The sequence below is a fragment of the Hemicordylus capensis genome, chromosome 1 (genome assembly GCF_027244095.1).
Source record: "Hemicordylus capensis ecotype Gifberg chromosome 1, rHemCap1.1.pri, whole genome shotgun sequence".
Taxonomy (NCBI): domain Eukaryota; kingdom Metazoa; phylum Chordata; class Lepidosauria; order Squamata; family Cordylidae; genus Hemicordylus; species Hemicordylus capensis.
Genome location: NC_069657.1, coordinates 136,689,961 through 136,714,791, shown reverse-complemented (window position 1 = coordinate 136,714,791; position 24,831 = coordinate 136,689,961). Strand labels below are relative to the sequence as shown.

The 24,831-nt window shown below is 41.2% G+C and overlaps 1 protein-coding gene across 3 annotated transcripts in view; it reads left to right on the top strand.

Moving 5' to 3' along the window:
• The window catches only part of CPT1A (carnitine palmitoyltransferase 1A), a 72,089-nt gene that overhangs the window by 27,851 nt on the left and 19,407 nt on the right, over positions 1 to 24,831 (top strand). For 2 of the 3 annotated variants that reach the window (XM_053289830.1, XM_053289841.1), the window contains 8 exons: positions 257 to 428; positions 4,946 to 5,047; positions 6,206 to 6,343; positions 7,856 to 7,933; positions 8,673 to 8,780; positions 13,800 to 13,887; positions 17,931 to 18,126; positions 23,851 to 24,039. In XM_053289830.1, coding sequence (XP_053145805.1) covers positions 257 to 428; positions 4,946 to 5,047; positions 6,206 to 6,343; positions 7,856 to 7,933; positions 8,673 to 8,780; positions 13,800 to 13,887; positions 17,931 to 18,126; positions 23,851 to 24,039 — 1,071 coding nt within the window. Of the gene's footprint in view, positions 1 to 256; positions 429 to 4,945; positions 5,048 to 6,205; positions 6,344 to 7,855; positions 7,934 to 8,672; positions 8,781 to 13,799; positions 13,888 to 14,362; positions 14,448 to 17,930; positions 18,127 to 23,850; positions 24,040 to 24,831 lie in introns of all 3 variants that reach the window. The other variant, XM_053289833.1, reaches the window with a different exon arrangement.

The following is a 24,831-nucleotide window of genomic DNA, read 5'->3' as shown; positions in this document are numbered from 1 at the left end:
CTCTGGTTTAGGTTTTATAAAACCATGGTTTCATGGTATGTCTGAATCCTCGCTCTGCCTGAAACCTTGGAAGAGCTACTTCTAGTTACAGCAGTCAATTTTGGGCTAGGCGGACATGGAACAAATGACTTTGTATGTTCAGAATAGTCATTATTAATAGAAAATACATTAATAAAATTGTATTTTAGTACATTTTGCTATGATCTCTTCCAGAATTCTTGTAGTGACAAGTGCGTTCTCTCTCTCTCTCTCACAGTGGTTATATGTCCAACCAAACACAGAATATTGCCAGTGGGATTATTTTTGGGACAGGGCTCTGGGTGGCCCTTATTTTCACAATGCGCTACTCACTAAAGATGCTGCTTTCCTACCATGGGTGGATGTTTGCTGAGCATGGCAAACTTTCTACAGGAACCAAGATATGGATGGTAAGCTATTTTTACCCTCATCTTGTATTGGAATATGGAGTTGACATGAGGTTTGCTTGAAAATATCTGTCATTAACAAGACAGGTGTAATCAAGCAAATCTTATGTCACCTTTATTTTCACTGGGGTGGCTTCAGTAGTGATCTTCTCAATTCCTCTTATTTAGTGGAAACTGAGGAGTACCATTGAGTGATGCTGTCTATCTTTCCAATTTTTCATTTCTGTTACCTTCTGTGAGCCAGTAGAATGACTCTTCACTTGAATGAAACTTAGCTGTTACTGACTGTAATATTTGAAAAGTTAAATGTTGGAATACACAAGTATTCCAAAAGGGATTCCGAAAGGGATTGGGTACCTGAGGCTTGTAGGTCAAATCTCATTGGGATTTGCAATTTTGCCTGTGCTGAAGAGAAGGCCCTTTCTTGCTTGACATACTGCTTTCTTTAGAATAAAGGGAGAAGCAGTTGTAACGTGTGAGAAGAAGCATTTTATTATTTTATTTTTAGACCACCTTTGTCAGTATAAGAACCCAGGGTGGTTAACAACAAGATAAAAGCAGTAATAAAGCTTCAATAAAAACACATTTGCTAAAATAAAACAAAAACATAGCTATGTTAAAAGGAGAGCCACACATTGGCCAAAAGCCTGTTTTAAAAGGGCGGTCTTCATATCCCGTTGAAAGAATGGGAGAGGGAGAGCCATGCAGATCTCAATTGCGAGTTCCACAGCACGGAGGTAATCACGGAGAAGGCCCTGATCCTTGTGCTTGACAAATGAGCCTCAGTAGGTGGAGCAGAGCCCTCCCAGCTAGTCAGGTGTGTAGATTCAGCTGGGAGCAGGGGTAACCAGAAAAAAAAAAACGCAAATGAAAAGAGCCCACAAGAAAATTGCGCACAGAAAAAACCCCACTGTCATAAAAGTGCACAAGAAAAATGCCCACACGGAGCGTTGCCCACACGGAAAAATACGCACATATAGTAATTTGAAATGCACATTTTTAAATCTTGTTATCTATATTTTATTGTTTATTGTTTGTTGTTATCTATATTTTATCTTGCTTTCGATATCTTATGATTAAAATATTTTATATTCATATGCTCTTGAGTGCAAATGTTTGTAGGGAAAATACAAGAAATAAAAGTGAACAGTTTTTTATCAACAAACTTTAAATTTATATAATTTACAATTTGTCAACTTTTTAAATGTTGGTATGAAGTAACTTTTAAAGTAAAGACAGAAAGATATTATTTTAAATTAAATTATGTATATATTAAATTATGTAGGGGTTGCGCCCAAGACCCCAGGAGATCAAACCATGCTGCTGATACTTGCTGGTGCTCCCCCTGCTGGGAAATAACTGGAATAGCAGCAGAAAGTTAAGTTAACACTTTTTATGAAGCTGCTGCTGACGAGGAACTGCTGATCTGGATCCAAATTCACAGGGGGTGCAACTGCACCCTTGCACTCCCCCCTGGCTCCACCCCTGGACTGGCGCCCCAATAGAGACGCATTCTGAACGCATCAAGGAAAAGATGTTACTACGCTCCAACGCAAGAATTTTTCTGTGTGGCCATTTTTCCATGTGGGCATTTTTCAGTGTGAGCAATTTTCCGTATGTGTAATTTTCCATGTGGGCATTTTTCAGTGCGAGCAATGTTCCATGTGTGCATTTTTCTTGTGCGCATTTATGACAGTGGATTTTTTTCTGTGCGTAATTTTCTAGTAGGCTTTTTTCATGTGCGTTTTTTTCATAGAACCGGGAGCAGGTGTTCCCTAAGGTACACAGGGTCCAAGTGGTTTATGGCTTAAAAGTAATAACCAGCACCTTGAAACAGGCAAACATGCCTTCAGAATTGGTGTAATATGTGCACTGCATTTGGTCTCAGAAATCAATCTGGCAGCAGCATTCTGCACCATCTGTAGTTTTTCCAACTACTTTTCAAGGACAGCCCCATGTAGAGTGTGTTGCAGTAATCCAAATGTGATGTGACCAAGGCATGGGTGACAGAGGCCAGAGCAGCCTTTTCAAGGAAGGATCACAGCTGAGCAAAAGCACTCCTGGCCACAGCCGCCACCTGGTTCTTGAGAAGCAGGAAAACTCGGGATGTATGTGTGGGGTGAGGTGTGTGGAAGAAACAGTCAGGGTTACTTCAAAACTCATTTTATCTTAGCCTAACAAACCATGTTGAAAAACATATATCTTATCTACAACACTCTCTTGTGGTCACTGCAGTATGCCCCTTGCATGTATTGATTTCACTGTCAAAGGAGTTCAGCTGGAACATGATGAAGTATATTGAATATTTCCATGGGAGTAGAAAGCTGTTGCAAATGAAATGTCTGATAGGTTCTTGGACTCCTTCTCAGTTGAATTCAAGCTCATATCTGAATGGTAAGGTCCAGAGCATTGTGTTGACATGGCTTGGCATTTTCACTGGTTGGATTTTCAGCATGTCCTACAGATTCAATACTTCTAAAGTTGTTTTTCCTATAATGCTAAGCTTGAGCAGTGTGGACATCTATGACTAATACGTTTTACTCTCTGAATTTTACTTCTGGATACCGGCAGGAAACTATTTGTCACCATAACAGAAGTGGCAAGTTTGTTAAGAATACAACCAGTATTGTTTATCTAGACTGAAATATTTAGAAGGTTGAGACTTTAACATAACCGGACTACTTTCCAGGTTGTAGTATTCTCCCTCACTAAACTGTGTTGACCGTTATACTTTTTCTATGCTGCCTTCCTCACTATTTTTCTAACTTTGTATTCCAAGTTTTTATTTAGCTTTTATGTTGGTGATTGGGTTTTTTTATTTTTGTTTTTTTGTTTATAGACCTAGGGAAAGAGAGTTGTTGTGACATTGGTAATGTGTGATTGACACATCTTGATGTGTGAGCACTGTAAGATATTCCCCTTTGGGGATGGAGCCACTCTGGGAAGAGATTTAGTTCAAGTCCAAGTTCCCTCCCTGGCATCTCCAAGATAGGGCTGAGAGAGATTCCTGCCTGCAACCTTGGAGAAGCTGCTGCCAGTCTGTGTAGACATTACTGAGCTAGGTAGACCAATGGTCTGACTCAAAATATGACAGCTTCCTATGTTCCTTTCTTGCAGCATAACATGCCCTTGCTCCTCTGGACACCTAAAACACATGCCCACATGCTGTGCAGCAGGGCTGCTCTGCTGGTACTTACCATTTCACAATCACACATTGAAATGTGGCTTGTACTAGGAATAATGTAGTAGTGAAACAGCCCTCTTGTACAGCAATGAGTGTGGGTATGTTAGATGCTCACAGTGGCACAGGCAGATCAGAACTGCCCATGTTACACTGCAGGACCTGTCAGCCTGTATTCTTGGTATGAGAACTGCTGTATTTTGCCAACATTCAGAAAATTAGTCTTCTTCAGGAGACTAGATTACCCACAGTATTGACAGGAGTGCTGTAAAGTAGTAACTTCAGATATTTGCACTTGCATGCTTTATGTATGTGGGAAGGGGGTTAAGCCACTAATAGTTTAAATTTTAAAATCTCTCCCGGAGGCCCCTCTAGCAACGTCCCGTGTGGGTGATGTCATACGCATGGGGCATGGCTCAGGCTCCAGAAGAGCCCCAAGAAAACTCCCCATGCCCAGGCTACAGAGAGCCCCAAATGAGCGCTCTCCTATCCTTTTCAGGCAGCTTTCTTTCCAGTGAGGGAGAGAAAGCGAAAGAGATGCTTTCAGGCTGCAAGCTCTCCTCTGCCTGAAATTGTCACACACAAAGGGGGCATGGCCTCAAGCTCCGGAGAGCCCGAGCGAGTTCTCCCTGTCACCCTCGCTGGAGGGGAGAGACAGAGAAATAGAGGCTTTCAGACAGCAAACACTGCCTGAAAAGGATAGGGGAGTGTTCACTGGGGGCCCGGGTGTGGGCGGGGGAGTTTGTTTGGGGCTCTTTTGGAGCCAGAGTCATTCCCGCCTGTGGGCTTCAGCAGCCCTTTCCATTGCCTGCCTGGGCTCTTTGAACCCATTTGCACAATGGTGGCTCCACTCCTCCTCTCTACTGAAACTGCAAGATGCAAACTGCTTCTGAAAATATATGAAGTGATTTAAGAATCTTCAAAAATGCCTTTTCCTTGCAATTACACTAATTGTCCTGCTTTGAGCTGTGGGAGATTTGTATGTGATGTCTGTTCATATACAGCTCCTATGTTCTTTTCTCTGTCCTTTGACAGTTGTACTATCGGGAATATTCGAGTGAAGCGAGAGAGGAGCTGTTAGTAATGAGGTCTATACTCTTCCATGGTTTAGGTTTAACCTAAACCATGATTAAACCTTACATCTGTACATTTAAACGCAATAGGTTAATAGCAGCAACTAATTCATTTCTGAACTTGCTCTTTAATTATCATCTTCTAGGAAGGAAGATGAAGGCTAAAGAGCACATTTATTATAGGGAGCATGGGCATTCTTGCTATTCTATGTTCTGCAAAACTTCATTTTCCTGTCCAAAAGTGTAATGATTGTCTTTCATTTCAGACGTTGGTGAAGCTTTTCTCAGGTCGTAAACCAATGCTGTACAGTTTTCAGACATCTCTGCCACGTCTTCCAGTTCCAGCTGTTAAAGACACAGTAAATAGGGTGTGTGAAATATTTTGAAACTTCTCTCAAAAATATGGATGCTGCCCTTAATTTGCTTAATTGGAAAAACTTGCATAAGTTAAAACTCACTCATTCACTCACTCACTCACTCTTCGCTGAATTCTATATATCTTACAATGAAATCATGATTAACTGAATCTTAGATCTCTTACAATGAAGTCATAACTAGTCAAAGTTAAAGACTGGCACACCTTTCTTTTATCTGGTATTTATACTCATAAGGTTAGGATGTTCAAAGTCTTTACATTCCTATGTCTTTTGTGTGCACTTTGTAATCTCTAACTGGCTTAGTCTTATTTTTCTTACTGGACTTTGTTCTGAAAAGTCTATTATGCAAAGCATTGGTATATTAGATTTTGGATCATTGTTTTTTCAGATAAGAAACCATAAAAGCAGACAATTATATTCAGTAAATTACTTGCTGCAAACAAGTGTGTTTTTAAAAGGAACTAATGGAAAGTAGTAGTCTGCTCTTGGGGTTTTTTGTTTTTTAAAAAACCGCTACCGCTTAAGGGATCTTGCATGTATAAGTAGTTAATACACAATGCTTTTAAAATCTACCTTTGCATATTGCCTTTGCAAGCAGCCTATGTCTGGGAGGTAGCAGATAAACACACATTTTTCTTGGCTTAAATCAAAATCAATGTTAACTACTTCTCTCAGCTCCATTGCTCACTAGTATTTTTAAAGAGAGAGGCTTTCCTCAGTTTTTGGCCAAGCTGGCTTTTCCTTCAGGTTATCTTCTTTGCCCCTGGAGTTCTGCTGTCCTTTATGAAGAATGAGCCAGGCTATCCTTGAGTGCTCTGGTGGCCTTGTACCTTCTGGTGGAATGAATCCTTCCCCCATCTTTATTCAGTTCAGAAGTTTGGACTTGTAGTTGCCACATATTCTGCATCCAGTATGTATTTGTGGCTGTCTAGCTCTCCATAAAGCAATCATAACATAAACCCTTAACAAAGCCTGCTGCTGTGTCCTGTCAGCCCCTGAAGAGGCTGATCATCCCACCTTGTAACACTGGTTATTGCTGCTGTCCTCTTGTAATGTACTATCCAAAGGAATATTTCTGTGTGTGTGTGTAAAAACAAGATGGTTATGGTGGAACCTGCTGCTTTAATGCCAGTTCTTCTGTTTTTATAGTATTTGGAGTCAGTTCAACCACTTATGAATAAAGAAGAGTTTAAAAGAATGGAAGGTCTTGGCAAAGATTTTGCTGTTAAGCTGGGACCAAAATTACAGTGGTACTTAAAGCTGAAATCCTGGTGGGCTACAAATTATGTAAGTAGATGAGTTGGGTGCTTTTATGAAAACGAACAGTTTTAACATCTCTTGATACTACTCCGTTCCTGAATTCAGATTTTCCCAGTGCTTCTATGTTTTTAAGAAAAGTTACTCTGCAAAAGTGTAAAATGCTTAGCATTTCAGTGCACCTTATTTCTAGAAATGCTTAATCTTGTGTTGTCTGTAGAAACTAGTGATAGCCAAGACTTGAAAAGGTAGTCCACATAAAAGAACTTCTATCTAAATAACCCCACAGTATTTGGCAAGTGTTCCAGCCACAGCTCTGATGGCTGCACTTTGCCCAAGCACCATCAGTATTGTTACAAGGGAGGCTGAGAACAGTGGTGATAGCTTAAATTGGGCCCTAGTAAATTACTAGTTTGAGGTTTTAAAAAATGAATTTAAATTATTTTAAGTGGACAAGCATCATTATTAGCTCCCTTTTTCTGCATGGGAAAATAGATAACACGCTTGTAAGCCATAGGTAACTGCTGAGAATTCCTGACTTACTAGTTTCTAGGCATAGCTTCCTGTTAATAAAGGTACAGTGTGCTATTGAGTCAGTGTTGACTCCTGGCAACCACAGAGTTCTTTCGTTGTCTTTGGTAGACTACAGGAGGGGTTTACTGTTGCCATCCCCCATGCAGTATGAGAAGATGCCTTACAGCATCTTCCTATAGTGCTGCTGCCCGATATATATGTTTCCCATAGTCTGGGAGACATACCAGCGGGGATTCGAACCAGCAACCTCTGGCTTGCTAGTCAAGTCATTTCCCCTGTTAATACTTGCATACATTTCAAATGTAGTTTATAACTTGAGTATTGTGGTTTGCAATATGACTCCTAGTTTGGCATTGTGCAACACTACTGGCATTGATAGGTGTTTCTCTGGGATACATCCTTCTCTTTCCCTCAAACAATTGCATGAAGCATCACAAATGAAAAAGCTTCTACTCAGTGCATTTTAAGTGTTTAGAATGTTTTAAATTTTTAATTGCTGTAATCTTTGAGTTCGTTTTTTAAATTGTTTAATAGTTGGCTTTATTTTGTTTCTGTTGTGTTTATTTTTGTGAACTGCCTAGAGCCTTTGGAGTCAAGCTGTATATAAATAAAATAGTGGCCTTGAATTCTTAGTGAGATCTTAACAATTATTTAAAACTTTTCAGAAGAGGCATGTTTGAAAGAGATCTGCATGATGTTCTGCCTGTTCTCCAAACGATGCCTCTCATCCATCTGCCAGTATTACAAAGAAATTGTCACTCACTTGTGTTACACAATTCTCAGCGATCACAATGAGAAGGACAGTGGCCACTCATTTGATTTGTAAATACATACTCATTGCTAATTGGTCTGATCTTTCAGCCAAATACTGAGGTGGTGTTTCATTTCTAAATTTAATGTAGTGTATCCTGGATGTGTGTGTGGGCTGATGTCCTAATCATCAAATGTCTTCATTAAACTGTTGGCATGCAGATTAGTGAATTCAATCATGTTTTGCTCTTATTCTAGGTTAGTGATTGGTGGGAAGAATACATTTATCTTAGAGGACGTGGACCTATTATGGTAAACAGTAATTACTTTGCAATGGTGAGTAAATCATGCAATTCAGTGGATAGTGGTCCTACATCTCACGGGGCCACTTCTCTAGACTATAAAATGAGCATTTCACACACACAATTTTGGGGTTTTATTGCATGTTAGAGCGTAGCCTGGTTTATATCTGGGATTAAAAAATCCACTTTTTGCATCATTTGAGTGGCGGGGGGGGGGCAACTTTGAACTTGCATTAAAGCCTCTCAGTAAGCTTTCAGTAAAGCCTGCTGTTTGGGAGAGCTTCTGGGGTCTTTAAAAATTGAAGAATAGCTGCTTGATATAAGTGACTTCTAATAACATTCTTGGAAGAAGTTTGGAACCTGTAAGGACTTGTGGGAGAATGGGTGACTCAGCCTCCCTTCTCCCATGAAGTGATCAAAGAGTGGAAGGAATACTGGTGGGGAGGAACCATCCCCAGCCTGAGTGGTATAATATGGGGAGGAGGATTGAACTCCTCCCACTGCTATATTTCCAGTTCCATACCTGAGCACTTTGTGGGGAGTGGGATGGATTTAAGATCTTGCTGTGCAACCAGCCATCAGTGTGAGCAATACAATGTGAGGAGGGGGTTATCCCTAGCATTGTTGTCTTATATAAAGTGAAATTATGCAAATGCAGAACTCCCCCCGCCTACCACCACCACATGGCTAGCAGTGGAACCCTGCGCATTCAAAGTGGTCTTCATCATGAGCACAATAGGATCCCACTAACATGTGTTCCCTTAATCTTTTAGGACTTCATGTATTTTACGCCTACTGCTGTGCAGGCAGCTAGAGCTGGCAATGCTATCCATGCCATTCTCATGTATAGACGAAAACTGGACAGACAGCAAATCCAGCCAGTATGTATATTTTCCTGAAATAGTTACACATTTAGATGAGATATTCTGTGTAAGATGACTATTATCTGTCTGAAAAGTAACAAACGGGGGGACAAGTAAAGCCTCCCCTTGGTGAATATAAAAGAGTGGTGTCCCCAAAATGAATCTCCCATCAGTTAAAAGTGCTTTCCATGCCATACCATATCATAACAAGACAAGACAAGCTTTCTAAAAAGTGTGGCACCAGATTGATGCAAGTGAAAATGGGCTTCAAGGGCAAGCCAATGGGATTCACTGCTAGAGCCCTGCTATTTTCAACCACAGACTCAAGAGGGTTCCTTATCCTGTTCAGTTGATAAAGTCCCCATCCTGTCATTACTGAGTATTTTGAATGCTTGGTGGGGGGGAGCTGTATAGGATGTTTGGAGGCCCCTAGTGTGCTCATTCAGCACTCCTTAACTTGCGAGTGTACAGCGCATAAACATATGAACCTTCCTTATACTGAGTGGACCTTTGGTCCACCTCTAGCTTAATATTTTCTATACTGACTGGCAGTAGGGCTTCAGACAAGGTCTTTCCTTGTAGATGTCAAGGATTAAACCTGGGACCTTCTAAATGCAAAGCATGTGCTCTGCCATGAACTATGACCCCATCTCCACTGCACATATCTCCATCTCACTGCACAAATCTCCCCCTATTAACATAGCAAATATGGAGAATTCTGAGCTGTGCAGAGGAATGAGTGATGCTCAGTTCTTGAAACCCCATATTACTCTGAATCACTTTTGGAAGGAGGTGGCTTCCTGCGCTTGTGGTTTTACACCAAAGCTGATGTATGTGATGTCCCTGTGCATCCCATATATATGTATGGGATGTAGTTAGTTAGTTGTTTATTTACGATCTTAGATCAAACATCAATAGACACAGAATATACACAGTAAAGAGAGAAAACAAAAACGGAAACAAAATCTAAAATGTCATCAAATACATAAAATCAGGAACCTTTGACAGTAACCGATTGCTGTGCTCTAGCTTCTCTTAGTTTGGTCAATGTGTAACAGAATTTAGCAACCGCCAGGGATATTGTTGGGTCCCTGTCTTCTAATAAACATGTAAGAATCGTCTCCACTGAGTGGCTTTTGAGATCTTTCAGGTACTGAGATAAAAATAAATCTCTTTCATCAGTATAAAGTGGACAATGTAACAGTGAATGCGACAATGTTTCGGGAGCAGCTCCGCAGAGGCATAGTCTCTCCTCATAGGGTTTTCTCTCAAATTTCCCTGCTAACATCACTGAGGATAGAGCATTCAAGCGAGCTCTTGTAAACGCCCAGCGCAGCTTTGGTGAATAGATTGTGTGGAAATAAGAGGCTGTGACCCTATCTTTCTTGGTGCTTAGGAATTGTAGAGGTCTATTTACAGAGGCCCTTTCCTCCTGGAAATTTATGTCCCTAAGCCTTTGTTTAACTAGGCATCTTGCCGTTGACTCGCCCTGTTCTAACAATTGTGCTGGGCAGAAGCCCATCTTCCGGAGTCTTTCCTCAACCATCATACACCAACGGGGTCGTGGGGTAGCGGCAAGGAGATGAGGTATAAGTCCTGCAGGGTAAAGATAAGTCTTGATCCAATACAGGATAATAAGAAGCCAGGCCCTGGTCTCCAATTTCCATAGCCCAGTCTCCAGCCATATTAAGGAGTTTGGGATGCATTTTGGTACCCCCAATAGTGATCTCAGAAAGCCCGATTGGACTTTTTCTAAAGCTTGTAAGTCTTTTGGCGGTCTAACCTGAATCCCATATAGCAGCTGAGGTATCACTTTAGCCTGAAAGGCTTTATTTGCTGCCGGAATGTAGCCACCACCTTGTGCCCAGAAAAATTTCCTAATTGCCATGGAAGATCGAGTGGCATTCAATTTAGTGGCACTGGTGTGCATAGAAGTACCGCCATTAAACTGAAGCACCACCCCCAGGTATCTGTAAGACTTCACCTGCTCTACTCTAGCTCCACCTATGGACCATCTAAAAACCCGTTGCTTCTTTGCAAATCTCACGATTTTAGTTTTGGTGTAGTTGATTTCCAAAAATTCCTCATTGCAGAGCAGACTCAAGCATTCTAACGCTCTTTTTAGACCAACTGTGGTCTGTGACAATAAGGCTGTGTCATCTGCATACATGAGGATAGGTAAGCACCTGTCCCCTATCTTTGGTGCATGGGTTTCAGCTTGCCGTAGGCGGGTGATTAGACCGTTTATATAGAAATGGAAAAGAGCTGGGGCTAGTATGCATTCCTGCCGGACCCCTCTTCCTACAAGGATCTCTCTGGATAATTGGCCATTATGGTCGCATTTTACTCTTAGACTCGTATTCTCATAGAGTTTATATATTAGAGATAGCAATCTCTTGTCAATAGAAGAGTTTGCAAATTTCTCCCACAGAGCATCCCTGGATATTGAGTCAAAGGCACTCTTAAAGTCTATAAAGGTGACATATAACGGCGCCTTTCTGCCCTCAACATATTTCTCTATTAAACACTGGAGGACCAAACAGTGATCCATCACAGATCTTCCTTTTCTGAACCCCGCTTGTTCTTGTTCTAGAATGTTTTCTTTCTCCATCCAATCCAACAGTTTGGAGTTTAGATGTTTAGCGTATAGCTTACCAATTACGCTTGATAGACTTATGGGTCTTTAATTCGATGGGTCATCAGATGGGCCTTTTTTGTGAATTGGGACAACAATTGCCTGTCCCCAGCCATTGGGCATATTTGTTGTTCGGTCTATGTAAGTGAACATGGAAGCTAAGAGCGGAGCCCACCAGCTAGCATTGGCCCTTTAAAAATCGGGGGCAATATAATCTTTACCTGGGGATTTGCCTCTCTTTAGCTGTCCAATCAAATTCTCCACTTCTTCAGTGGTAACTGGAGGCCATACAGGCAATTCCTCCGGGGGGATGCTGGGCCAAGATGGAAAGGTTAAGTGTACTTGTGGGGCAGCATAGATTTTGGTGAAATGGTTTACCCATCTTTCCTCTGGGACTAGAATTTGTTTGGGGAACGAATTAACCCCGGATACTAAGCGCCAAAAACTGGCTTCATCCTTATTATTAAGGGCCGTTATAAGTTCTAACCATTGTCTTTCTTTCAGGGCCTCCTTTTTGGCTTTAATCAGAGACGTGTAACTTCCCTTATATTGTTTGAATTTCGTGTCTAAAGATAAGGTATTATTTATTTTGCGGTCAGCCGAGAGTTGTAGCAGTACTTTTTTCGCCTTTTTACAGTCCTGGTCGAACCAGGGTTGTAAGATACGTGCGAGGCGGCCCTCACCCTGGCTTGAGTGCCTCTGAGCAGTAAAGGGATAAGTAGAGAAATCAAGGCTTCGTAATTAGCAATCACTTCAGTCTGGGACACCAGCGCCTGTATGGGATGTATCTACATGTCCTTCTGCAGACATGCTGTTTCACTGAACCTTGATATTCTGCAACACATCTCTCTTAGTAATTTCGTATCATTTTCCTAAAAATCAGTAAACTTCATATGAGACTGTAGGAGATAAATGCTTGTCTTTCCCTTGGTCACTCTGCTGCATATAATGAACAGAAACCCAGTTAAAGTTATCCTTTAACTTTAAAAAATAAGTAAGGATACATAGTTGAGGATGACCTAAACTTGAATGGTCTTTCAATATTTCCATATTGCACACAGCAGAAGGAACAATGACAGTACTACTTTATACTACAAACAAACAAGCTAAGACAGCATAATGAAGCTTAAATATTTGCTTTCTTCTGAATAAACTTTCTGAACGCTTAGAGGAGAGCTGGTCTTGTGGTAGCAAGCATGACTTGTCCCCATAGCTAAGCAGGGTCTGCCCTGGTTGCATATGAATGGGAGACTTGATGTGTGAGCACTGCAAGATATTCCCCTCAGGGGATGAAGCCACTCTGGGAAGAGGAGAAGGTTTCACGTTCCCTCCCTGGCTTTTCCAAGATAGGGCTGAGAGAGATTCCTGCCTGCAACCTTGGAGAAACCTCTGCCAGTCTGTGAAGACAATTCTGAGCTAGGTAGACCAATGGTCTGACTCAGTATATGGCAGTTTCCTATGTTCCTATGTTCCTAACTCCTGAATGAGCTTTTATAGAAGCCGTGGGAGGGAGGTCAGTTGCATCTTAGGAAAAATGTATATTAAATGTTCAACCTGTGTGTGAAATATTACAAGTGAATCTGTATTTCACTGTCTTGAATGGTATTGTGGATAAAGAACAGACAGCATTTCTCTTTGATCTCATGACATCTTTTACAGTTTGGTTTTTTAATTAGCTTTAAATGTACAATACTCATTGAATTGTGTGTCTGTATACAGAGCTGCTTCTCTTCACTTTTGCTTTAGTTTCAATTCTTCCTTTCTAGATTTCTTTGTAGAAGGCACTTTAGCACTCCTTTTCTGGAACTAGATAAGTAGTGGTATTCATTCATTCATTCATTCATTCATTCATTATATTTGTATACTGCCTAAAACGCAAGTTTCTAGCTGGTTAAAAGATTTCTTGTTGTGAAAATGGGGTATAAAGGATAAAAACCCCAAGTGGCAGCCCCCATTTCAGTTAGTTTGAGCTTAAGGTGATTTGTGTCCTGGAGGGCCTGGGAAAGGTGAGACTGATAGCTTAAGCACAACAAGGGAAATTGCCATAGAATACCAAGTAGACTGGAGAAAGGTCTCGAAAGAAAAAAGTGAAAGGGATTTTGGAAGCTAGTATTCTGAAATGGCTTCATATAAGATTTTTTTCTGAGAAGTCATATTGCATGTGTGTTCATGTAATACACAGTGGAACACACACACATATGTGTAAGTATTAATCACAGGTGGTGAACTCCATGAAAGATTTGTTCAATTTCCTCTCATGGGAGTGACTTCTGTGTAGGACATTTCTCCTTATGTAAAGTGGCCCTAAGCATCTTCTGACAATCTCTAACACTCGTGTGTTTTTCTCTTCGCCTGCTAACTGTATGCGTAAAACACAATTGTAATGCTCATTTGCGGCATAGATTCTCCTGATGGGATCCACTGTTCCACTCTGCTCAGCTCAGTGGGAGAGGATGTTTAATACCTCCCGTATTCCAGGAGAAGAAACAGGTAAGAAGGGTCAGCTGAAGGCAAAGAACTTCTAAGAATCTGAAAGGTGTGAAATGTTGCCAGTGTTTCCTCTTGAATATATTAGGCTAATAACAAATGTTCATTTTGACAGTGTGTAACCGGAGGAAAACTAAGTGAAATGTACATTTTAAATATGTGATAGCCACTGAAGAAATTTCAGACCACGGTTATATTCTTGTTGCTTAAAAACCAAATTCTTCAATGTGTGTATTGATCCATTTTGCCTGTTCTTTCCCTTAAAAAAAAAAAAAAAACAATCCGGGAAAATCATTTCTTTTCAAATCTAGCTTAGATCTTTCTTTGTTATCACTTCCTTTTTTTGTTTCCATTCTTTCAGGTCCTCTTGGTTTCCATTGCCTTCTTAACCTTCTTAAGAGTTCGTGTGTTCCATACAACCTCATTGTTTTGAAATCTTTGTGTATGGGGTGTTTTGACTTTCCCTTTTTCCTTTCAGCTTATGATTTACAATACCATCCCAATGTGCTCTTCTCAGTATGAACGTATGTTCAACACTAGTCGTATACCGGGCACAGAGACAGGTACAGTGTTAGTCCTGTCAGCGTATTTGGCCCTTGTTTTGCATTTTAATTTTCTGTGTATGTGACAGATTACTTCACCCTAAAACATTTGCATATTTGGTACGGCTGTGTGATTTTTTTTTCTAATAGAAAATTCATAGTATTTTATTTTTTTTTACTATAAGGTCCAGTTCTTAAAAGTTATGAACCATTTCAGTGTTGTGGCAACTCACTACTATGTGGATTGGTTATATAAATTTTAGATGTTTGGTTCAGACATCTGTTCCCATTTGTTGTTACCACTTTTTGTTTCCCTGAACAGATATTTTAAAATATTCATTTAGTTTTCTCTGCCACTTCTTTGCCACCAAAGCCACATTCAAAGCATTAGGCATCATACTAAACAATAAAAATAATTTAAAAAATCAATTAAACTCACAACTACACTTTTAAAAACATCATTTAAAATGTCAGCATGATATCAAATCAGCCATGAATGAAAGCTTTCCTTTTAGAAACAGATGACCAATCACCAAAACAGTAGTGGCCAGGCAAGCTTCTGATAGAAGCACATTCCAAAGTGTGGGTGCCACCACCAAGAAAGCCTTGTCCTCACAGATCTCACTTCAGTTAAAACAAAACAAAAAACTGTTTTGTTTGTTTGTTTCAGTTAAAACAAAACAAAAACTGGGATGTGGAGCAGCTCCTCTCCTGCAGGCCTAAAGGAGTGGGGAGAAACGCACAGAATGGAGCAGATGCATACTACAAAGGGTTTTACAAGTTTTCATCGAATGGGAGAAGGTTCTGTGAAGCTGACAGAATTTCCTTTAGATAGTTAACTTTCTATTGACAAAATTGAGTGATAATTTGAAAACAAAACAACTCTTTGTGCAAAGCAGCTGGTTCTGCTCCTTAGTGCTATATGTTTACCAGTAAGGATCACAACTGGGGAAAATGAGATCTAGTAGAATAATCCCAGAATCATTTGGATTATTTTGCTTTTATGTTGGGTGATGCTCCCCACCACTCCACTTTGCCTCAAGTGCAGCCAGATCTTGTAGCTGAGCCATAGCATAGTGGGAAGAAAGTGAAACAATTATTTCCACTCTTCCATACATATGACAGGGCTCAGCATTGTTTCCTGCAGGCACTTCTGAGTTATCTGCACCACTGTGCATATTAGGGCTTTTCACACGGTTATCAAAATGAAGGTAGGAGGCATGCAGCCCTGGTTTTCAGGCTCTTGAGAACTCATGCAAATCCCTCCAACTCAGCTCGTTCAAAAGTGGGTAGCCCAGATCCTGTACCTTGTTTTTTACCAAGACAGGACAAAAATAGGAGTCATCCTACCTCAGTGTATTGATTGTGTAGGTGTGTTTGTTGTTTCTAGGAGTCCCTGGGAGTAAGCAGCCATGTTTGTAATAGAGCCCTATGGCTCCAGGGGCTCACATCTGTGAATGCGCTGCTCTGCACAGCATACTCTATGGTCCTTTGCTAGCAATGCCTTCAATAGCATTGGTCCCATTGGCCTCCTGCCCCTTTGTGGCGTTCCAGGGGATAACTGATAATGCAGTGATGGCTGCCAGTCTTCTGGCAGTGCAAAGCATGATAGGAAGGTTTTGCTGATCCTCTGAGGCTTTCCCTCCCCCTCCGCCCGCTACTCTTTGCAGTAATGGAGATAGCAGCTGCTGTGGTCATCTGGGTGCTCAGGTTGCAGACCCAAACAGAGGGAATTAGAGTAGACAAGGGCATAAAGCTGAAAGTGTATTATCATTGGGACATTACAGTTGATAAGAAATATTTCTATCTTGGAAAAAGCAGATCATGATTCTGCCTTTTGGGGAAGGTCACTTTTGTTTGTCTGTTCTAATGTGGAATAATTTAGTAAGGGATGACAACTTGGGTCGTCTTCTTATATCAAAACAGACTAAAATGGTTCATATATTTCCTTGAATTGGACCATGCAAAATATCATGTAATATTTCATGATGTGAAATATTTCAAAATTCAACATTTTGCCCGTTTCCCCCTAATGTTTGTAATCAACTTTTTTGAATAGTCTCTGTTATCTAAAATCATTACTAATGTCCTCAAAATTACTCCCTCTTTCATGTCTCATTTTCCTTAAGCTTTGTTCAGCCTATTACTACTTCGGTAATGAAAAACAGCAATCAAATTTTTATATTAAATTCCAATCTGCTGGCTTTATCTTGAAAACAGTACATCAGAATAATGCTTTTGCTATGTGATGGCTAATTCACACAGGTTGTTGTTCTGCATCCTGGTGAAAGGTTTGATATCTGTACCACTTATCTCCATAGCATACATGTGATGACATTTACATGTCCTGATTGTAAAAACATAGAATATTAATTTACTAAGGACAGGACCAGATCCTGGCTTCATGAAATGTGCCTGAGCCACAGGAGCAAGCACTCCCTTCTCCCTTTTGTGCATGAGGCTCAAAATAATTCAGAAAAAATCTACTTCAGATTCTGATTTGTGTTGGAATTCTAGCTAGAATATGTCAGATTTTCTCAGCTGAGATGTAACAAGTGATCCTGGCTTGTTCAGAGTCAGAATCTGGGGTAGACTTCTTATCTTCACCATGAAGCATGCAGTCCAAAAGCTTAAGGACATTGCAGAAAGCTAGGATTTAATCCTGGCGTCTTTTTATATCTGAATTAGTCCTAAGACATATATTTGTTTTTAGGATTTAATGCTGGCTTGCATTTACATCTGTACTAGTCCTAAGACATGAATTGGTTTGCTGTGGTATTTGAACACACACCATGACCCATGTCAAAGTGTTGCATCTCAGAGAAGATATGAAAGCTAGCTTTATCTCTGAAGCAGTTGTAAATTCTGATATGAGGTACAATTTTCATGTGGGGTCACTTTCAAAAGAATTGTTTGCCATACAAAGAGTGGCATGTTCCAATGAGAGAGTTCTACCTCATCAACCAATGAACGTTAGAATCCTTCCCACAAGAGTTGAATGGGCATAGCAAGCAGAAGTAGAAACTTGGCTTTGAAGTGAAGTCCCTATGTAGAATGAAGAGTACATTCATGTGAAAATTTCTGCAATTGGCCTACTCAGCTTCTTATCCTGAATGGAGCTTGACCAGACTGTAGCATTGACTGGAGCCTGACTGGACTTCTAAACATCAACTATTTAATTATGTAGCATAAGGAAGTTGCAGATACACATGCTTGTGCTCATGAGAGATTATAAAACTGAGAGTATAATTTGCCTCTTAAAAGGATAGCTTTATCCAGCATAGTTTCTTTGAAATATTGAGCATCTTCTTCTTGAAGTATAAATTCATGTTTGCACAGCATATAGTTTACAAATTGTGTGCCTAAACAATTTAAAGTTAGGCAAATGGATTTAGTGTGATAAATAGATACTTAAGATACTATCTGGAACTGAACAGTCAATAGGATTACAGTTTGTTATTACTGAAGTCTTGCTTATGTCATCACTTTGGGTTGCAATTCTAGACACTCTCCAGCATATTAAAGACAGCAAACACATTGTTGTGTACCACAAGGGATGCTATTACAAAGTATGGCTGTACTATGATGGCAGACTGCTGAAACCTCGGGAGATTGAACAGCAGATTCAGTGGATCTTAGACATCAAATCAGAGCCCCAGCCTGGTGAAGAGAAGTTAGCTGCTCTTACGGCAGGTGACAGGTATGAATTCTCTACACATTTTTTAGGAGTCCGTAATTTTTCACAGCTGAAAACAAGAATTGACATCCAGAGTAGCGAGGAGAGCTGGTCTTGTGGTAGCAAGCATGACTTGTCCGCTTAACTAAGCAGGGTCTGCCACAGTTGCATATGAATGAGAAACTTGATGTGTGAGCACTGTAAGATATTCCCCTCAGAGCCGCTCTGGGAAAAGGATCTAGGTTCCAAGTTCCCTCCCTGGCAGCATCTCCAAGATAGGGCTGAGAGAGATTCCTGCCTGCAACCTTGGAGAAGCCATGCCGGTCTGTGAAGACAATACTGAGCTAGATAGGCCAATGGTCTGACTCAGTATATGGCAACTTCCTATGTTTCATAGTAGTGTTGCGTTAGCACAACACAAGAAGTTGCAGTGTTCCACAATGTTGCACAATTGTGGGACACATACAAGGTTGAGTACAACCACTAGCACTTGTCTGGAACAGACAGTGCTTTCTTTGCACAACTTCATTGTGTTACATCCCTTTGCTAGCTCAACAGCATTATGAGCACAAAAGTAGTCTGGATGTAGGCCAACATAGACCTGATTTCAACTTTAAATTATTAGTTTTTGTTTCTGTGTTTGACCAAAAAGCTTCTTGTTGACTCTTGCTGTTAACAGAAATGTTCTATGCAATGTGTTCCATATAAGCCCTCTTCAGAGGTTATAAAACAGAGGGCACTGTACATGACTGTCCACAGTGTCCCTGAGAGCACACTCTGAATCTGCATTCCCATGCTGATATTGTCCAAGTTTAGGAACATAGGAAGCTGCTTTATAGTGAGTCAAACCCATTTGTCCATCTAGCTCAGTACTGCCTACACAGGTTGGCAGTGGCGGCTTGAAGGTTGCAGGTAGGAGTCTCTCTCAGCCTTATTTTGGAGATGCCAGGGAGGGAACTTGGGACCTTCTGCATGCAAGCATGCAGATTCTCTTCCCAGAGCGGCCTCGTCCCCTAAGGGGAATATCTTAGTGTTCACACACGTAGTCTCCCATTCAAATGCACACCAGAGTGGGCCCTGCTTAGCAAATAGGACAATTCATGCTTGCTACCACAAGACCAGTTCTCTTCCCATTAAGGTTATAGCATTTGCCATGGGCAGATTTTTTTGTATTAGAACGCTGGGCTACCCCATCATTCTGCATCATGGGAAGAATTTCCCATGACAGTGTTTGTCTCTGCAGACAAATGCTATAGCCATAGACCGGGTGGAGGGGGGTGGGGCTTGTGAATGCATCAGCATGGGGGCAAGGATATAGCATGTGCTCTTGTGGATGCTGTACTCGTGTATAGAGTCCTCGATTTTAAAAAGTCTGAAGAGGGCTATTGTCTTCAAGCATTCCATTTGTGCACTTCTCTGAACTGATTGTAAGATTGATGGACTGGTAACCATATGATTCTTCCTTTCCTTACACTATATAGAATTCTCAAACTGAGGGGTGAAAAACCAGCATTAAGATAGATGCAAAAATTTTATACCGTTATATCTTAAGAAAATGACATGTAGAATTTGTTTGGGTCCTTGAGTTTTCTAGTGAGTGGGAAGAACAGGGCAAGGATGCAGTAAACTTAAGTGTATGTGTATGTGTCTCTCTCTCTCTCTCTCTCTCTCTCTCACACTCACACACACACACACACACACACACACACACACACACACACACACACACGGATGGATTAAAGAGGCACTGTTCAGACTAGCGGGGAAAGCCACTGGCCTTATTCAGTCCCAACAGAGCATTCCTCCAGTGGTGGTTGCTGGTGTTTCTTTTAGAATGTGAGCCCTTTGAGGACAGGGAACCTTCTTTCTCTTCTTTCCTGTATAAAGTGCTTTGTGAGGTTTTTGTTGAAAAGTGGCATATAAGTGATGTTGGTGATCTGACAACTTCTGAGATGAAATGCATGCGCACACACCCAACATCTGGTGGGTACTGGGGGCTGATCTTGTATCTCTTCTACCCTACCTTCCATTCACAAAATCTAATTCCTGAACAGGTTGGTAGTGTAGTACGCTGAACATAGTGTCTCTATTTTCCAATACTGCGTTCAGTGCACATTAAAGGGTGGGTGGGGGGATGGAGCCCCACAAGCCTGAAGCCTGCTCTTAATTTTACTACACTTAAGACATATTCAGAGGGTACTTTGCTGCAAAGCCTCTGAGAATTGCTACTACACAGGTATTGCTTTAAGCCAATGAACTGAGTATCGGTATAAATGCGAGAAGTGTTTTGTATGTATCTTCTACTTTTTACATTGCAGTTACATTGTTTATTCTCAATGTGTGGTATCCTGCAGCAATTTCTGTTCGTTCTTCATTAGGAACAATTAAAGTTTTTCTAAAAATATGAACGATGATCATAAGGCTAGGCATTCACTAACTTTATATGTTAGCGGAGGGAGGGCAGGATGCCTCCTTGTCTTAAGGAGGCAATCATTAGACCTCTTCTAAAGAAGCCTGCATTAGATCCCTCAGTTGAACAATTATAGGCCTGTTTCCAACCTCCCATGGCTGGGCAAGGTAATTGAGAGGGTGGTGGCCTCTCAACTCCAGGCGGTCTTGGAGGAAACTGATTATCTAGACCCATTCCAAACTAGTTTTCAGGCAAGCTATGGGGTGGAGACTGCCTTGGTCGGCCTGATGGATGATCTCCGATTGGGAATTGACAGAGGAAGTGTGACTCTGTTGGTCCTTTTGGATCTCTCGGCAGCTTTCGATACTATCGACTATAGTAACCTTCTGGAACATCTGACGGTGTTGGGTGTGGGAGGCACTGTTTTACAGTGGTTCCGCTCCTACCTTTTGGATAGATTCCAGATGGTGTCATTTGGAGATTGTTGCTCTTTGAAATCTGAGCCTAAGTATGGTGTCCTTCAAGGCTCCTTACTTCCTCCAATGCTTTTTAACATCTAAGTGAAACCGCTGGGAGAGGTCATCAGGAGATTTGGAGCTGGGTGTTACCAGTACGCTGGTGGCACCCAGATCTACTTCTCCATGTCAGCTTCTTCAGGAGCTGGCATATCCTCCCTAATGGGGTTGTGCATTTTGGTTTTTTTCTGTTTTTTGTTTTTGGCCCAAATCTGAAACACCCCCATTTTGTTCTTTGTTTGAAATCAGCCAATCCAAAACACCCCCATTTTGTTCTTTGTTCGAAATTGCAAAATCCAAATTTGAAACATTTTGGATTTTAAAAAATGGCCTGGGGCAAAACTAGTGGGTGGGGGTGGTAGTGCCCAATGGGTGGAAGCTACCACCCAAGTTTCAGAGGAATTGGGCAAAGGGCTGGTTTTTGGTGAATTTTTGAAGTTTAAGATTTTCCCCATAGGGAATAATGGAGGTTTCAGCAAAAGTATAGCTTCACGTTGGGGGGCAAGGGGTGGCCCAGAGCAGAGTAGGGTAGGTGGTAGTGCCCAGTGGGGGCAAGGAAGCTGCCAGAATTATTTCAAAGTAATTGGGCAGAGGGCTGATTTTTAAAGATTTAATGGAGTTTATGCATTTTTAAAGTTCTTCCCCATAGGGAATGATGGTGGTTTCAGCAGCCCCATAACTGCACTTGGGGGGCACTGGGGTGGCCGGGAGCAAGTGTTGGTATAGTGCACATAGGGTGCCAACCACCCCCATGGGTTGCTAACCCATGTGGTGCTGGGTTCTGTTGTTTTTGAGGTATTCTGGGTGTAGATTCTCTGGTAGCATATGAGATCTTTAATGACAAACCATGAATCCACTCTCATTAGGAGAGTCGATTCATGGTTTGTCGTTGAAGATCTCATATGCTACCAGAGAATCTACACCCAGAATACCTCAAAAACAACAGAACCCACCACCCCATGGATTAGCAGCCCATGGGGGTGGTTGGCACCCTATGTGTACTATACCACCACTTGCTCCCAGCCACCCCAGTGCCCCCCCCAGGTGGAGTTATGGGTCTGCTGAAACCTCCATTATTCCCTGGAGGGGAGAACCTTAAAGAAGCGTAAACTTCAACAATTTCTAAGAAATCAGCCCTTTGCCCCTTTCCTTTGGAATCTGGGTTGTGGCAGGCACCCCTTGGGGCACTGCCACTCAACCCACTGTTTTTCCCATCAGGCCCCCTTTCTGCCACAAAGACATGTCAACTTCAGAAATTCTTTAAAAATCAGCCCTTTTCCCAATTCCCTTGGAATCTGGGTGGCAGCAGGCACCCATTGGGGCACTACCACCTGACCCACTCTTCTGCCCCAAATCCACCACAAATAACATCAACATCACACATCATCATTAACAGCAGAGCTTTGCAAAGAACCAGGCAGATTTCCAAAGGTCATGCACATCCACACACACACCCCCAATGCAATTTATCTACACACAATGGTTTCAAACAACAACAATGAAATGCGCACTGCCCCACTGGCCAATGAGGGTAAAATTTTACCGCTAAATTTCCTTAAAAGGAATAAGAAGTCAATTGCCAGCAGATCTGCCCATGCATTCGCTGGCCAATCTGCAGGTTGGAAGGGCTGGAAATTCAAAGAGATGTCAAAACTCAAAATGGAGACTGAAGGAGAAAGACTTTTCGCTATTGCAAAATGGAGTTCCAGAACAGCCGAAACAACAAAACGTTTTGTATCTGAAACAAGGATGTTCTGTTTTGGCTACAAAATTTTCTGTTTTGAACATTAGGTGTTTTGTTTCGGCTACAAAACAGCCAAAATGGCCTGTTTGGGGCACAAAACATTTTGTACCCAGAACGAAATGCACACACCCCTACCTAAATGCCTGCCTGGAAGCAGTAATGGGCTGGATGAGGGAGAATAAACTGAAGCTGAATCCAGATAAGACGGAGGTACTTATTGTGCGGGATCAGAACTCTAGAGATGATATTGATCTACCTGCTCTAGATAGGGTCACACTTCCCCAAAAGTAACAGGTTTGCAGTCTGGGAGTACTTCTGGATCACACGTCTCCCTGGTTTCTCTGGTTGAGGTGGTGGCCAGAGGTGCTTTCTATCAGCAATGGCTGATACGCCAGCTGCACCCGTTTCTCGAGATCAGTGACCTCAAAACAGTGGTACATCTGTTGGTAACCTCCAGACTTGACTTTTGTAATGCGCTCTACGTGGGGCCGCCTTTATACGTAGTCCAGAAACTTCAGTTGGTTCAGAATGCGGCAGCCAGGTTGATCTCTGGGTCATCTCAGAGAGACCATGTTACTCCTTTACGGATGGAGCTACACTGGCTGCCAATAGGTTACTGGACAAAATACAAAGTGCTAGTTATAACTTATAAATCCCTAAATGGCTTAGGCCCTGGGTATCTAAGAGAGCGTCTTCTTCACTATGAGCTCCACCGCCCATTAAGGTCATCTGAGGAGGTCCGTCTCCAGTTACTGCCAACTCGTTTGGTGGCTACATAGAGACGGGCCTTCTTGGTCGCTGCCCCGAGATTGTGGAATGCACTCTCTGCTGAGATATGATCCTCCCCATCTCTGGAAATTTTCAAAAAACACTTGAGAACCCATCTTTTCACCCAAGGTTTCTCAGCTTCCTAAATTTTTAGGTTTTAATTTCTGGTTTATTTTTAAATTGTTAAATTGTTTTTAGTTTTTATATATGTTTTAAACTTGTTTTATGCTATTGTTAACCGCCTAGAGATGAAAGTTTGGGGCGGTGTACAAATTTGATAAATAAATAATATATTTATATTCTTATGAAAGAGTGCCTTGGGCTAAGGCTCGCCAGACATATTTTGCACGTGGAAAGAACAAGCAATCTTTGGATGCAGTGGAAAAGGCAGCTTTCTTTGTGACTTTGGATGACACTGCTCAGGGTTACACACAAGATGATCCAGTGACATCCATGGACACCTATGCAAAGACACTTCTGCATGGCAAATGTTATGACAGGTATGTTGAATATTGGAAACAAAAGTGCTTTCTTGCCATATGTGTATCTCCAGCTTACCTTTTTAGCAAGTACAATTGCAGGTTTGGTTTTGTATCATGAACCTTTGATATAGCTCTCTTGTGCTGAGATTCAGAATGGTAAGAAAGTAACTTTTTAAGAAAGTAACTTTTCTTTTAGTGTTGTGTGTACAGATATAATGACTCTTAATATATATTTTTGTGGCAAATTTCACCCAAGAAATATTCCAACACTTACCTCATGCCTTATTTAGTAGATTTTAGCTAAAGTGATATATTTCTTTTCTCTCGCTCTCTCTCCCCCTCCCCCACCCCCATTTGCTGGGATGTTTCTAACCTTAAGTGAAGTGCTCCTTGGTATATCTACAAACATAACTGTTTTATATTTAAATTAAATTAAATTAAAAAATTAAATTATAATAAAAAATTAAATGTTAGTCTAACTGCCATTGCTTCCCACAAAGATTCCTGGGAATTGTAGTTTTTGGTGAGAGTACTGAAAATGCCACAGAACATCTCACATCCATTTCCTCACAAAATTACTGTATAGTTCTTGAGGAGAGGAAATAATTGTTCAGCTAACTTAAAATGGTAGTGTAGATGTATCCCGACTGCAACCCTTGGATAAAACCAAACATTTTGCTACGTAATTAACCCTGTTCACTCTTCCTTTTTTGGCATGTAATGGTGTCACACACTTCAGTTACACACAGCCATATATGGTTTTAATGTCATGCATGTTATGGTTAATGTAATTTCATAAAAGGATTGACC